Source organism: Lepidothrix coronata, unplaced genomic scaffold (assembly GCF_001604755.1).
Source record: "Lepidothrix coronata isolate B3197 unplaced genomic scaffold, Lepidothrix_coronata-1.0 Scaffold5, whole genome shotgun sequence".
Classification (NCBI taxonomy): domain Eukaryota; kingdom Metazoa; phylum Chordata; class Aves; order Passeriformes; family Pipridae; genus Lepidothrix; species Lepidothrix coronata.
In genome coordinates, this window is record NW_016690185.1 from 10,063,402 (window position 1) to 10,080,212 (window position 16,811).

At 37.0% G+C, this 16,811-nt stretch overlaps 1 protein-coding gene across 5 annotated transcripts in view; it reads right to left on the minus strand.

Annotated features, from left to right (window-relative positions):
- The window catches only part of PTPRK (protein tyrosine phosphatase, receptor type K), a 397,810-nt gene that overhangs the window by 94,793 nt on the left and 286,206 nt on the right, over window positions 1-16,811 (minus strand). For all 5 annotated transcript variants that reach the window (XM_017829151.1, XM_017829141.1, XM_017829132.1 and 2 more), the window contains one exon: window positions 1,685-1,987. In XM_017829151.1, coding sequence (XP_017684640.1) covers window positions 1,685-1,987 — 303 coding nt within the window. The remainder of the gene's footprint in view (window positions 1-1,684; window positions 1,988-16,811) is intronic.

Below are 16,811 nucleotides of genomic sequence, written 5' to 3' on the forward strand. Positions count from 1 at the left end.
TTTAGTTCACTATTGCTATGAGAGCTCAAGGAAAGACACAGGTGTGAATCCCTCAGTATTGCATGTTGTCTGCATGCCATGTACTTTGAAATACATGGCAAAATGGACAAAGACTTTCAAGTCAATCAGTAACTCAAAATTAAAATCTGCATTCTATTCCCAACAGTTTCACAGAGAAAAGCTCACAAGAGGCTATTTTCAGGTCACAAGCATTATTACCACCAGTGCGTCTAAATATAGGTACTTTTTAAAATGTATTAGTCCCTCCCTGAAAACAACATCTGCTTGAAATAGTTTACCTTAGCAACTTCTGTTCACTGGGTGAGGTTTCCTCTACACTACAGTACTTGTGACACCAAAGCTGATTCAAAACAAGTTCAGTGACAGCACACTGGCGTACTAGCTTAAGACCAAAACCTGCCTTGTGTGCATCATCTTTCAAGAATAATCCATAACAAAAACAGAAGACAAAATATACATATGCACTTCACTCTGTTCCTGACAAGCACTGCTACAGTGACCATCCACCATCTCAGCACATCTAACTAGATAAAGGATATCAGAAACCATAACCAATAAGTAAACTCAGTTAAAAAGGAAAAGTAATCCATTTGCCATGGACTAAAAATATTCCTATGACTTTCTATTTAACCTCAAGGAAAATAGCAACCATTCCTATCTATAACGTAAACACAGACACAGAAATAATTCATCATGGATTATAATTAACTTTAAAAAATAATTTTAATTCCATGAAATATTCTAATTCTGTACTTGTCAATAAATCTTCATAGGATGCATCTATGTGTCTATAGTTTTCTACAGTACCTCACATTCTACCTATTAAATAAATTGTTCTCTCTTCTTTATTGCAACAGTAAACATAGTCCTCTTTTATTTCTTATAAAATTGAAAATATATGGAAAAAGAGTGCTACCAGATTCTAACATTGACTGCTATCCATATATAAAGCTATATTTCCCATTCATTTATTTTACAGGCAAGCAAATACAATACCTTTTTCAATTTTACTTTTTTATACATCTACAGTCTTACATTAGTCCAAGTATTCTATTTTTGTTACCTATGGAAGTATCTATTTTCATTTTGCTGTTGTCAATACTTCCATGAAATGTAAATATAAGAAAAGGAAACTAACATTGTTCTTTGCTATCACATTTTAAATATTATGAGGGGAAAATATCAATTTTTATTTTAGCATCTTTGATACCAAGAGTCATGGCCTAACCACTGAATGTGTCACCACTAACATATATACATCTATTCTTTATTTCTTCCCAACTAAGGTAAGTTCACCTCTCTTGTCAATGAAACTTCATCAAAAGAATTTTAAAGAGGAATCACAGAATATCTTGAGTTGGAAGGGACCTATAAGGTTGATTGAGTCTAATTCCCAAGTTCTCAAAATAACTTTAATTTGATGGGTGGCTTTCAAGTAGTTAACAGAGAGATTCAGTTTGACTTGTGTTTCATGGACAGTTTTATCTATATATGCAGGGTGACAGCTATAACACTTTTATAGCTACCATTTTGGGGCTAATTAATACATTAATAGAAGACAACTTGCATCCTTCAGGACACATATTGTAACACACAAAGTCATTTCCTACCATCTGTCTAGACTAGACCTGGATGTAATTTCCATAAGAGCATTTACACATACCATCTTCATCTGTCTGGATAATGGTCTCCTCGCTCTCCTTCCTCCCTTCTGGGTTGGTTAAGATCATTTTGAGGCTGACATTCGTGTAGGGTGGCAAGTGATCCACGACGTGCTGGGGTGCTTTGGGGTCCATGTCCAAGCAGTCTGCTTTGCTCTCATTGTGTCCACAGAAGTAGTGGTAGCAGATAGTGACATTGAAAGTATGGCAGCGAGTGATGTTGTAACCCAGAGATTCCCAATCCACTGCGATGTGCCTGGCCTGGATCTCAGCAATCTTCAGTGTTTTTGGTGTTCTCATAGGTTCTAGAAAACAGAGTACAATGAAGAAAAACACTGTTAAAATTCTTCATCCTTGCACTGAACTGTAGCTGGTAGATGATACCTCCAGGAAAGTGAAAGTAAAGGAAGCACCCAACAAATAGACAAGTATCATCCTTTGCCCAGGTACCCTGAAGGCGAAAAAGCTGGCAGTCTTTTATTTTTTTAACTTCATTCTTCTCTGTCCTCTCTTTGCAAGCTTTAATCTGTGATTGAGACTCAGCAACAGTAAGAAAAAGAACTGTTAATTATCAGTGGAGTGATTCAAAGCAATTGAGAATACAGGCAGCAGATGCAAGAAAAGTGACCAAAAGGCCACACAGCTGTCACTGCTGGCTTCCCTTCTTGATTTCCCCCTTACCGTTTGTTTTTTTTTTTACCTGCATAAATTAGATAATACATCATAATGGTAAAGAGTGAACATTCATTACATTATGATTTATCATGCCACCAAGCAATGCTATATACTAATTATACTAATTACCTTACTAAGCTAGCAGTTACAAAAATGATGCAGATATTAATTACTGTTTATTATTTTAGCAATGAAGCTATTCATTCAAGCAAAACCCCTCAGAAATAGTACAAAAAGCGCTTTTGGATATTCACATCGTAACCCAATTCTTTCAAATCACCAAAACTGTGCTTGGGCATTACTCTCAGTGAGTGATCTCTGACCTGCTCCCCAAGCTGCTCTCCACACTTGCATTTCCACCAGCAGAGTACGTGATGCTCCCCAAGCTGTCATCAATCTTTCATTGTCTCTCTAGTGCATTTATTCCTCATGCAAGACTAACTTTTATAGTTGAACTTGATTAAACTGATTACACAATGAAAATCATGACCATGACTGTATATACTACAGTTTCAGTGAAAATATACCCTGCTAATACAGGCTTCATCACCAGAGAAAATAAAGCCTGTTGTAGTACATAGCTTCAGCCTTGTGTCCTTGCTGTTTTAAGGTTAAAACAGTCGAGATTATCCAAGGAAGTGAAATAAAGGATTTCTCTTTCAGAGCATAACCGTTCTTTGTAACTTGCATTTATGAGTTCCAACCAGGCAAAAACTAGCCAAAAGCACAGATGGTATACTGAAATAAGGAAATGTGAATCAGTGTAATCTATTCAGCATGCAGTTTGCCAGACAAATTGCAAACATTTAGTTTCAAACATCAAAACAACCAAATTCTAAATATAACATAAAGCTATTCCTAGTAACATGACAAGTGTTAAGGATTAAAAACTACTCGTATTTGTTCCCATGACCTATCCTTCCCTTTCTGGATTTTGAACAAGCATGTTACCTTTCCCCTTAAAGTACTGATTTATCATATATATGGTGAAAAATACAAATGAATAAGTAGAATTCCTGGGCAGTAGCTTTCTGAACACACTATGCACTGTAACAATAGAAATTTGAAGCGGAAGGATAGCATTGAAAAGGTCCTTGAAAGATAAGAGACTTGAAGAGAAGGGGGGAAAAAGGGGTTTTATAGAGCAAACAAAGGCTGGTGCTTTAACAAGTACAGGGAGGTGTGAGGCGGTCATGGAAAAAAAATGTACCAACACAGTAGACCTACTGAAGGAGCTGGTAAGAGTCTTCAAAGAATCAGTATCCACCGCAAGCACTTTGGAAAAAACTGAACACACTCAAGTGTCATAGAGGAAGATAACTGCTGAGACAAATATATATGTATATTTATATATATATATATATATGTATATATATAATCAGCCCTTTTCTCATCTGAATGACAGTGAAAAACCTAGTTATACATACTCTGATTTAGAGTTTGAGGCCTAAAAGAGTAAACATATCCTTCACCAAGGAAATTGTTATAGGCTAAGTTTTCCTTCTAAAATGGAATGATTCTTCTCATTCTAATAATTTCCGCTTTATTCTACTAATCCAGGTTGTGCCTCCAACCACTCTCACCAGAGATGGAATTCAAACCTGAATTCAAAATTTATTGGAATTAAGACAACATAATACATGTTGTCTGATGATGAACGATGAAACTATTAATGTTTGAAGCCAACTGAACAGTAATGGAAAATATACTCCATTTTTCATCTTGCAGCTTTCAAGACAAGACTTAAACTGCATTTATGCTATGCCATACGGCACTTTCAAAAGAGAAGGAGAAAAAATAAAAGCTTTGTTAATCTTGAAGAAAAATTATTTTACAATTCTATGCAAATTTTACAAATGTGTCACAGTATCAGAGGAGATATTGAAAAGCATTCTTTATTCACCTGTCAAAAAGGAAAGAATGAAAGACAGAGTGTGATCTCGCTTTCTCACAAATATTCCATTCTTTGGCAGAAATTAAACAACTTCTGCAATATCGAGATGGTAATTAAAGTCTGCAGAGTCTCTCAACAGCTTTGGTAAACTCTGCCAACAGTCCCACTGCTCCTAAAATGGTGCTTTAAAAACACAATTTTCCTCTTGCTTCTGGGCAATGTTCATCTTGGGAATCTCTAGAGGTAAAGACCAATTGTTTTAAACTACCATACCACAAAGCCTCCATCTGTAACACCTCAGTAGAAAGCAATCATCAAATAATTACTTTTCTCAGATAAAACACTTGAATTTTTGAGAAGGCTTCCCAAAAATCTCAGCCATCTCATTAAAAATAACTTTTAACTCTTGATGGGGGTGAAAAGAAGTGTTCATCTGCTTTTTTTTTTCCATTTCCTCATCACAATTTAGGGTTTGTGTTTCACTGAAATATTTCCCTAATCCTACTGGAATATAATTTCAATTTATGTATTCTCTTCTGATCTCTGGATATTCTCTCAGTACTGCTAATTCCAGAAATTCAATTCACATCTTGTCTTCCAAGTGTTTTCCCATCTTTCCTCTTTCATTCTCATCTAGAACTTTTATCCAAAATACATGGATTTTCAAGCCCATGACTTCTCACTTCTTTGTTGAACTACCCGAGTCAAATTGGCACCCTATGCCAAAGAGGGAAGAAAAAAGATGCTCTCAATATACCTATTCATTCCTTGACCTGTCTGTTGGAGTTTCAATAACAATGGCAGAAGGCACTTAATATTTTTCAAACATTAATCTACCAGTTACCCCTGTGAGATATGTAAGCAATGTTAATCCTTTTCTGTGAGGAGAACGAGGCACAAAAAAGGTTAATAGCTTGTTCAAAGATACACAGTGATTTACTGCCAGGGCCACAAGAAAACTGAACAGTAACCAGTGCTCTGACCATCAGATAGCAGCAGCAAGCAGCAACAATTCAGAGACCTCATTTACAATTTATGTGCCAATGCTTCCACCAAAATGCTAAGTCCAACACTCAGCTTTAGTCCTTTTTTAAAGAGTTTGTTTTCTTTTTTATTCAGATTTTCTTAAAACAAGTTTGAAAAAGAAAGTGCTCAGACACTAAGTGAATATCTGAGCATAAGGATGTTATTTGAAAAACAATAATTTCGCTTATTCATTTAAAAAGATTTCTTGTTTCAGAGCTTTGAAATTTATTGAAACAAGTTTGGGTTGTTTTGGGTTTTTTTGCATTACATCTTGTATTTAAATTTAAAATTTTGGGGAGAAGATATTTGTAATCTACTTTTTTCAAGCCTTTTTTTGCCAGAAGAAAACATACTTAACACTGGAGGAAGTTCTTTGTGGTGATAGCAGAAAGTATGCCGACTTCTGTTGTTGCAGGAAATTCATATCCTGTGACTGTATCAAGCTCTTAAACACAAACATCCTGACTAGAAGAGTTAGGTCTTCAAACAGAAATATGGCAACAAGGCATATGGAAGATTTGGTGCTGGTAGCAGTGTTGACCTGTAGATTCTCCTGAGCCCCTCTAATGATGACAGACTCCCTTCTACCAGACTCTGTCTGCCCATGGGCTGCTGCTATGACCTCCACCCCATTCCCATCTCTGCTTATGGCCAGCTTCTCTCTCTGTCCTTTGCTTTTAATTCTTGGCCATACCCAGCTCTGTAATCTCCCTTTTCCTCACCCCTGCTTTTTCTCTTGGCAAACAAATACTACCAAGTGTTCACTAACTCATATCTATCATCCAATCTGACTGCTTTTACCCTCAATGAACCAATTAAAAACAGAGGCATTGAGAGAATATCAAAAGAACAGAAAAACCCAGAATGATAAGGGATCTCTACATTTATACAGATTACTAAATCTTCAATCCTTATCCAGAAACCTTATAAAAGAATTACATGTACGTGGCACTCAATGGCAACAATTTATGGATCAAGAAGATTTAACCCAACGTTATGGGATAAAATAAAGAACATCTTAGTAATTCTCCAAAGGTTAATAATCCAGAGATAGATGGCGAAAGAGACAGAACCTGTTGACCCTATACCACCTCTCAACTGCACAGTGATTTAATACAATGCTCCAGATAAAATGAAATTCAATTTCTTTAGTGCTTGATAAGCAACACATGATATGACAGGTCAATATTGAGCCCCTTTGTAGAGATTATCTTCACTTACACAGAGATGGGAGTGAAAACAAAAGCCTTCACAGCTGCAGAAGCAGCAAGGTCAGAGCATGCATTGTCTCAGAAACTGTTCTTAATGATAATACATATTAGCCTGCTGTCAATCAGAAACAAACATAAGTCCCAAAAGTTTTGACAAAAATCCTATACAATGAGGCCAGTAAAATATGACAAGTCCTCTGATTTTCCTGCCTTTCCCCAGAAATTCTAAATATTGACTGCAATACAGTTTCATTTAGATTTACCTGGCAGGGAAAGAGGAATTAGATCTTCAAACTGGCAGACAGAATACACATTTGTTCAAATGAAATGGAAAACAATCACACAAATATTAAAGCACAAACATTTCAGATAAAGACGGTGCTTCTTGGAAACCAGCATATCCTGTCTATACACTGGGTATACAACTCTTTAATTGGGGTTGGCTTTTGGATCCTTCCTCCCCCTTGAACTCTTTCTAGTTTGGCATTACACTGAGGAGCTGACTTCAAATTCCTGCTTTAACTACATTGACTGAAATTCATATCAAGTTTAAGAGTGATCCAGGCTATCTTCATCAGTGACACTGGAGGTGAAAACCAACTGAACTTGGAACATGTCATAACGCACAAATTTGTGTGTTTGTGGGAACTGCAGAGATGTATGGAGCTTATATTAAATAAAAACCCTGACATACAAAAGCAAAGGTATGACCATTATTAAAGAAGTACAGTAAATTTTGTTTAAGGTAGTAACCCCATAATTTAAAGCACAGTGTTTCTGCCAGAGGCTCTTTTAATTATTTTGCCCTTACATTTTAAAACAAAAATTACACAGAAAAAAAGTCCTCATATTTCCGCTAATATTCTCAGTCTAAACAGCCACTAGAATTCCCCAGACTCTTCTTCTATGAGAGCATGAGCTTCTTTGTCCTGTGGCTTCTCCTGACCTTTCCAGGGTAACTCTTTCCTTGGCACATGGGAAATAAAAGAGGATTATTCTAAGATGCCACTGTGGCTCCTGCTGCTTCCTCGGTTCATGTAAGGTCCTACAAAAACAAAATGTTCCCAAAACTAAAAAAAAAAAAAAAAAGTTACAGTCCTGTCGCTGTAAAGAATTCTTCTAAAAGAACCCTGATGAGAACCTGGAAGAAAGGTATGAGTGAAAAGTTACAATGGAAGTACAACCCAAACCAGAATAACTGTCAGATGTGCGGTAAGAAAACAATAAACAAAGGTTTCTGGCTTGCTCATTTCAGCTGCATTACTCTCAATTATTACTTTTGTTATTAGTGAATGATAAATCAAGCAATGTTTTTTTGTACAGATACTAAGATAATAAACTTGATTAGGACTGTTGAATGTAGAAGCAATGTAGAAGCATATGACTCATTAAAAAGGATCGAACTAGAGTTACACATTTCAAGAGATAGCCACAATCTGAGCAAGAACTATGCACATCAACTGTGATCACTTCTGAACTTCTGTGGGTGATCTGCTGTTGTCAAATGAGCATACTATAATAAATTATGTTACGAACGAAGCAAGCAAAAATCCCTAGGTTAGGTAAACTGTCCTAGAATATCCATGATGAAGCCCCTATGTTTCAAGGATTATTAATCTACAAATCCAAAAGAATTTAGTTCAGACTAACTCCCAATAACTCCATTATTTAACAATGTGATGACAGTACAGGAAGATCCTTCAAACATTCCAGAAGTACCATGCATTTCAGCCTAATCTTCATGATCCAGTCTGTCTTTATGACAGAATAATTCTTGCCAATTCTACTCAAGTTTCTAGCCTGTAATTCTGGCAGACTTTTTACTAGTTAAAGGACAGCTTTTAAGTAAAGGCTTAAATCAATTATCAGCATCTGCCTCAATTCCTTAACAACTACTTATTGATAGTTCATGAACTACTTATCTTCAGTCAGGGACTCTTCTACCTACTTATGTGTATTCCAAGCCAAAACCATGCCACATTATATTACCAACTGGATCAATATAGCCTTCTCATATGTTATTAGAATAAGTTACTATTCCAGATATTCCAGTATTGGAGTATCTGCACTCACTCATTCTCATAATGTACAAAAACCAGGACAGCTGTCTCACGTGTAAATGCAGGTTGGAAAGTCTGAGGCACTTGGTGGTGGGGTTTTTTTCTTTGGTTTGTTTGTTTGAAGGGTTTTGGGGGGAGTTTCAAATCTTGTTCCATGTCAGTAGAGACCTGATTTTAGGGAGACACATTTGGAAACTCAGGACTTCAATCTTTTTAAACTTAGAAGCATTAAGAAATAGTGAACATCAAAGAAAGAGAAGCTAAATGAAGTTGACAGAAGTAGTACAATTTGAAGTCTTTTCAGCACTCTGACAGGAAAGGAAAAACTAATAGGTATATATTCCCAAAATAAAAAAATCAAAGGGATTACTGGGCATGTCCCTTCTCAAATATGTAACACATACAGAATACAAAACAAATCCAAATATGGATGCAAATACAAAACGAATCCACTTTGTGTGCAATAGTATGTCCATCTATTTATCACGTGAAATATGAACCCGGAACAAATGAAACTATGGTATAAACACTGTACTAGCACAGAAGATTTATTTTGGTGCAAACAAAGGTTATAATGTAATTGCATGAAAATCTATGAGCTTTTTCCCTTTTCACTTCATCTAGCAACTGACCTATTAAGCCAGCTTACAAATTTCTTATTGACTACATATATCTCAGAGAGCTGAAGAAAACATCTGAATTATTACGTAAATAATCAGCTCTACTACACTAGTTTCAGTAGCAATGAGGGGATATTCAATATATTTTAGGACGTACCTTTTTGGATGCAAAATACAGCTGTCCCTGCATCAGAAGTATAGTAAAGACATAAAAATAACTGCACTACAGACAATTATTTGCCCATTTCCTCTTGATAGTACGTTTATTCTATTGCTTCCATGTATGACTAACAGTTTGTGCACCCTTAGCATGTAATCAATAGCTGCAGAGTCTTGTATTAGCTTGAGAGATTAGACATCCCTTGATAATAAATTCCATTGATTTCTCCAGTTTAGTTTAGCTGCAGAAACTTACTTTCCTTTTTTATTTTTTTTTTAAGTCTGAGTTTAAATTAAAGGGAGATATATAGTCTAGGAAGGGAGAAGAAAAGCTGGCATGACCTCTTTAAGCTCATTCTTCCAAATAAACAAAACCTATCTGGTAGTGTAAAACATGGATCAGCATATCAGCAGCCATGAGACTGCAAGAGCAACCACAGGGAAAGCCTGCCATTATAAAATTCCTAGGAAACTTGTCTAGGACTACAATTGTGAAGTTTAATTGTGTAAAGTCATTTACAAAATTAATAGTGATAGGGAAAAATTAATCTTTGACTTTAAATATTAGTGGCATGGCTATACTAAATCAGAGTGGAAGACATCATCTAAAACAATAGTAATTATATTATAAAGAATATATTGCAAAAGAATATATAATGTGTACTTACACACACACGTATACACTTTTTACCCACCTTAACAGTGAACCAAAGTATTAAACTCTATGAAGAAAGCATTTACAAACATTTATTTGAATATAAATAAATCACCAGTTTGCTTAGGTGATATATTTTTCATTTCTTTCCAATGCACATTCATAAATATGTTTTTATGGTTTTGTTTACAAACAATATATTTGGGAGCTTAGGATATTATGAGTATTAAGCAAAATGACTAAGTTGGAGTAATGTGAATAAGCTAAATAAGAATTTTCTATGGATATCGTTAAAGCTTCAGTTCCTTTCTCCTGTACTTAAAAATTTCAGTCCTCCAAGGTAAGAAGTATAAAAATCATCCTATGAAATAAATAAAAAAGAAGTGGAATACAGTCTGTAATAAATAAATAGTAAGCACAGAAGGGAGACTTACACTGTGAATAAAGTTAGGGCCTCTAAAGTCACCTCTGATGACTAAAAATTGAAAACTGCAGGGAGCAATTATGATACGCATTTAAAACTTGTACATATGAGTGCATGTGAGTACGTGTGAGTGCATGTACACTCACAGCGTGCACATATGTGCACTCGTGCACATATGTTCATTTCCCCACATGCAGACAAAACACCCATCAAAATTCATCCTCTGTCTGTCTCTGTACACTTACAGAAATGGTCTAAATCCAATTTTCTCCTGGTCCTATTTTGTCCCATCTGGATCCTGCAGCCCCTGTGGCCTTGGCTGAAACCATCCACACTGCAGTCCACTCCCTACAACCCACAAGGCCTTGAATTTCTATCTGAGTCACAGGCCATGAACTTGCCCTTCAAATGTTGTGTTTGTATGGTAAAACCAAGTAATAACTGTTGTTGCATCTCAGTCTGGCTTTGTTCGCAAAATCAATATATACCATTACATATCACACAATGTATATATTGTATAGTGACAAATGTATATGATAAAAATTGGCTGAAACACAAATCCAGTAAGTGGCCTTAAACCAGAAATGACACTGTATCATACAATGCATCTGCTTTATACATCTTGTTCTGTCAGAGAAAATAGTCCAGGTATTTATTTTTAAATAAACCTATAGCTTCTATTGTATAAAGAAGTTTTCCTTAAGCAGTTGGAAATCTATTTAACAAATTGTCTTCATTTTCTTCATTGGTTCATACAAAGTTAAGAACACAAGTTGATAATATAAGCAAGTTTGCTTTCTTCAGACAAAAATAACACAGGTGGGCAAAGAAGAATTCCTCTAAGATTAAAATCTTGGATAAAATCAGAGACCATTTTCAAAGGTATGTAGAAAACTGCTATATATTCTAAAAATGCTGGTAAGGACCCAAGAGGCCAACTCTTCTTTTTAAGGTAGATACCTCATTACCATGAAATTTTACGGTCTTTGAATTTTGGTGACATGTTGTTACTTAAGTCACACACAGTCATCTGCAAAAACTTGACTAAAACAACCTTCTCAATTTACTGGTCAATCACCACTGCCAAGTGACTATCACAATCCAATACTTGTGCTAATAAGAATAACCTTCTTAATCTGTTATTTCTTTACAGATATTTTACACAACAAACCACTTTCTGTGCATTTTAAGCATTCCAATTTCAATTCAACTGTCCCTTGATGTACCTATGAGAAAAAAAATCCACATTCTTGAGTAAACAGGGAAAGTATTGTTTACAATTTACTAATGAAACAGTCATGGTGTTTTCATTAGAAAATACAGTCAAAAGTTGATAATTTCCAGAGAAAGGGTGTTTTTTTCCTGAAAAGTTCTTTAAAACTTTCAGTGCTTTCAAAAAGGAAAAATGATGATAAGGAATATTTACTTTTCACATTGACTTGCTCTGTCTGGGCTAAATGGACATGGCATCAACTCTCATTCCTACCACCATCTGGCTGTGAAGGTTTGCAAGGTCATGGGAAATGGAACCTAATCCTGCAAACCTTTTACTCCAGGAGCTGCCTTTGCTCAACAGAAGCGGGGCTCTGCAGAGGTGAGCTCACAGGCACCTCTTTGCTACTGTGAAACATGGTCCCTGTGACAAAAAACATAAGAACAACAAAAAGAACTAAGAGGCACTAGCAAACTGGGGAAGTGTTTTCTAAAATAGGCCATGAAATTCAAAAAATACTTTTCCATTTAGCTGCATAAAACACTCAAAAAATTGCTCTGCTGCTTCACTTTCAGCCAGCTAGTGTTCCACCAAGCTATTGTTTCCTGTCCAAGCAGAAACTTGGAAATCATAAAATAATTCACCCTACAGTAAAAGAAGGTAATCTATTTTAGAAACAATTTTCTCTTTGCAAACTTCCTCCGAGCAGTTCTGGTTCCTTCCATGATCCCAAGAAACAAAAATGCTCCTGAAAAATGATCTTAAGAGTATTTTCAGAGAATCACAGAATATGCTGAGTTGGAAGGGAACCACAAGGATCAGAGTCCAACCCCTAGCCCTGCATGGGACTATCCCCAAGAGTCACACCATGTGCCTGAGAGTATTATCCAAATGCTCTTTGAACTCTGTCAGGCTTGGGGCTGTGATCACTTCCCTGGGGAGCCTGTTCCAGTGCCCAACCACCCTCTGGGTGAAGAACCTTTTTCTAATATCTAACCTGAACCTCCCCTGGCACAACTTCAGGCCATTCCCTTGGGTCCTGTCACTAGTCACCACAGAGAAGAAATCAGTGTCTTCCCCTCCTCTTTCCCTCACGAGGAAGTTGTAGACTGCAATGAGGTTTCCCCTCAGTCTCCTCCAGGATGAACAGACCAAGTGACCTCAGCTGCTCCTCACATGGCTTCTCCTCAAGGTCCTTCACCATCTTTGTTGCCCTCTTTTGGACAATCTCTTTCTTATATTGCAGTGCCCAAAACTGCACACAATATTCATGGTGAGGCCACACCAGTGCAGAGCACAGCAGGACAATCCCCTTCTTTGACTAGCTGGCGATGCTTTGCCTGATGCCCCCCAGGGCACGGTTGGCCCTCCTGGTTGCCAGGGCACTGATTACTCATATTCAACTTGCTGTCGACCAGGGCCCTTAGGTCCCTTTCCGTGGCACTGCTTTCCAGGATCTCATTCCCCAGTCTGTACGAACATTTAGGATTGCCCCATCCCAGGTGCAGAATCCATCACTTTCCCTTGTTGAACTTCATATAGTTGGTGATTGCCCAGTCCTCTAATTTGTCGAGGTCTCTCTGCAGGGCCTCCCTGCCTTTGAGGGCGTCAACAGGCCCTCCCAGTTTTGTATTGTCTGCAAACCTGCTTAGTATCCCTTCCGGTCCTGCATCCAAGTCATTTATGAAGATGTTGAAGAGCACAGGGCTTTAGATGGAGCCCTGCAGAACCGCACTAGTGACAGGTCGCCAGTCTGATGACACACCATTCACTGTTACCCTCTGTGCTCAACCCATGAGTCAATTGGTCACCTACCACATGATGTGTTTATCCAGCTGTGTGCTGGACATTTTGTCCAGAAGGATTCAGCTGACAGTAAAGCTGGATGAGTGATAACAGAAAAAGGTGGCAAACTCAGCAAAAGAAAAACAGTTTTAGGTTTGATAATAACTTCTCCTCCTCCTCCACATAAATTAGGTGTTTTTATAAAAAGTGATTAATTAACAAGCAAATGATCTTTCTTTATAAAAAACAGATGGTGCTGTTAAATGCAAACCAAACAAACCTACTTTTCAGTCACATGCAAATGTAAAGGATTAGTTCTTCCCTTGCAGAAGTCATCACTGTTTATTTGTGTTTTGGGTGTACTACTTGTACATCACCTTTGTGTTTTCTTGTTCTAGATACCCATCTAGCAATATAGCTAGTTCAAGCTGTCAATCATATTCAGTAATTTTACCACGTTCGGACTTTCAAAAAGATATTGTACTAGAACAGTTGTCTTGGCTTCACTGTTATGGTGAAGCAACTGCCAATGTGCTACCCTAATCAGCTCTGCTGTAACAGTCACCCAAGAGAGTGTCAATCACTCCTGCTGAGTAAGTGGAGCATTAAATTATTTTTTTACGCCTGTGTTGTACATGCTGAATCACTGTCATCATACAATCACAACAGAATGCTAAAAAGGAAAGGCAGCCAATTAGTCAAGTCAAGACCACACTGGTGAACGCAGTGTTAATTTGGAAGTGCAGGCTAATTGCTGGACACCACCATTATGTCACTTAAATCAAATTTATTGCTGAGTCTAGTAAATGTTTAAGAATAAAAAGAACAACAATCCCTTCCTCCCACCTTTTGTTGCCCCATCTTACTGCTAACCTTTTGGAGATCAGCATAATGAGCACATATGCAATCTACAATCATCTTGTCTTGTAACTACAATCAACCCACCAGCTCACGACATTTACTGACAGCCATGATAATTTGCAGGATTAAGCATCTACTGTAAAATGTTTAAAAATACAAAATTCTTCAGAGCTGGTTTGAAGACTTTTATGACTAGCAATGAAGTGGGCTTTTTTTAACTTACATTCCAAATATACCTGACACTTGACAGCTTCTGCATTGCCTTTTGAGATAATTCTATTCATATCCATTTCCATTCATACCAGCTAATGATGCCAACCTTATTCTGCCACTGGCCATGTTCTCCATAACCATCTTCTCCCTTTTTCCTTGATTTGAACCTTGAAGTTATGGCAGCTCTTGCCTTCCAAAATTCACTTGCTACTTTAATATTCAGGCAAAATTATAACATTACTATTGAGCTATAACAAGGACATGTGCTAACAGTCAGAAAAAACAACCACTAAAAAAACCCCAAGCACATTTGCCTTTCCCAGCAGCCCTTCACTTGCTGCTTTTGACTTGGATATCTGGAAGGTAGATTAAATCATGGCACCATAGAACAATTCAGCTTCAAGGGGACCTTTGAAGGTCATATAACCCAATCTCCTGCTCAAAGCAATTGTATGAGATTGTTCAGGAACTTATCTAGTCTACTTCTGGATATCTCCAAGGAGGAAAAGTCTACATTCTCTCAGGACAGCAGGCATGGAAGGTATATAGGAGATATAAATATGACTTAAAGACTTAAGATGATTTGCAACTATCTAGTGTTTGGAACAAGACAGAAAAGCAGAGAACTCCACAATTCCCTAAAAAAAGTCAGATTTTTTTTTTAATCTTTCTTCACAGCATCTGGCACTGGCCTCTATTAGATAAGAAGGCTGCAGGCCTTGCTTCACTGTGCTTCACCTTGTTTGACACACAACTTTGCAGTTTGCAGAATATCAGAATCACTTCTTCCTATTAAAAATATTGTTTTTAACTGCATTATTTAAGATAAATGTGCAAAAAAAAAAAGTTGAACAGAAGTATTCAGGTCTCCTCTTTTCAAACCACCTGGATGTAGCACTTAGAGCCATGCTTTAGTGGTGGACTTGGCGGCATTAGGTTTATGGTTGGACTTGATTATCTTAAAGGACTTTTCCAACCTAAATGATTTCATGTTAGAGAACAGAAGTGATCAATTTACTGTACTCTAATCTGTATATTTCCCACCACTCTTTAGAGATATTTGGCAAGGGGCAGACATTTAAGTAAAATGGGTTGGGGTCGCTGTTTAATAACCCTTAGGTTGCTATATACATATATAGAGCAATTTTTTGATGGGTGGGGATTTTTGGTTCTTTAGAGGGTTTGAGTCAGATTTTACTTCTACTGAACATTATAATAGAACCCAAGAACAGAAGTCAATCATCATAAGTGTGCAGTGATGCATCTACATTGCCTTTACTTCTTAATGAAATCAAAAGATGGAAAAAGCTAACAGTTATGTGAATGTACATGGCATAAAAACCAATGTTTTGACATCCAGACAAAATCAGGCATGTTAGAGTCCTGTAGGAAACTGGCTAATATCCTTTTTTGATCTGTGCTGCCATTGCAACCACCAGGACGATTAATGAAATGTATGCTTTCAGTCTCCATTTTAACAGCTGTAGTACCATGGTAGTGCAGTGCTTTTTCAGCATTACAACAAAATGAATAATCTATATCAATTGGTTTTGAGCAAAGGCTTTATACAGAGACTGAAAAAGCCAACAATGTGATTTCCACAGCTAAGCATTTAAATCAAGTCATTTACTGAGAGGGTGAACAAGGCTATTTAATAATGAGGTCTAGCTAACATCAGATATTTCTGCCAGGGCTGCAGGATTGGCTTATCTAAGTGACACATAGTCTGCAGGAAAGGGTGCCGTATAAGAGAGAGCACAGGTTGTATTTCAAGCATAACTCCTGAATAGTTTCAGAGAAAAAGTCACCATAGCCATAGAAACTTCCAAACAAAGAATGTAATCCATGCTCTACTTGCAGCTTGGCTCCTGAGGAATGTGTCCCTCAGGAAACATGTCCAGTAGGCATTCAACCCAAAGGACAACAGGCTGCTTGTCTTCTTTTAGACATAAACTCTACTGCCTAATTAAAACAGGGTGTATAAAATGAAGTTTTCTTCAGTTGCTGGGGAGTTTGGCAAGTTTGGGATTTTTTTTTAAGCTGCTCTCCATTTAAATTCAGATGTTTTGTTTCTAGACACAAAAATCCTTGAGGAAATTTATTTGAAATGTCTGGTTGGTTTCTTTGTTGTTGCTGGCTCTGAACCCTCATTCTTGCCTAGCTATGTTGCTCAAGCTCTGATGGAGTAGCATGCTAGGGAAACTGCTACCTGTCTTAGAAGGAATCCAAAATACTCTGAGTCAGTTTTAATTCTTTTTAACATGATTAATAGATCTTACCTAAATTTAAATTTACCTAAATATAAAATATCAGAAGAGGAAGTTATCCACAGA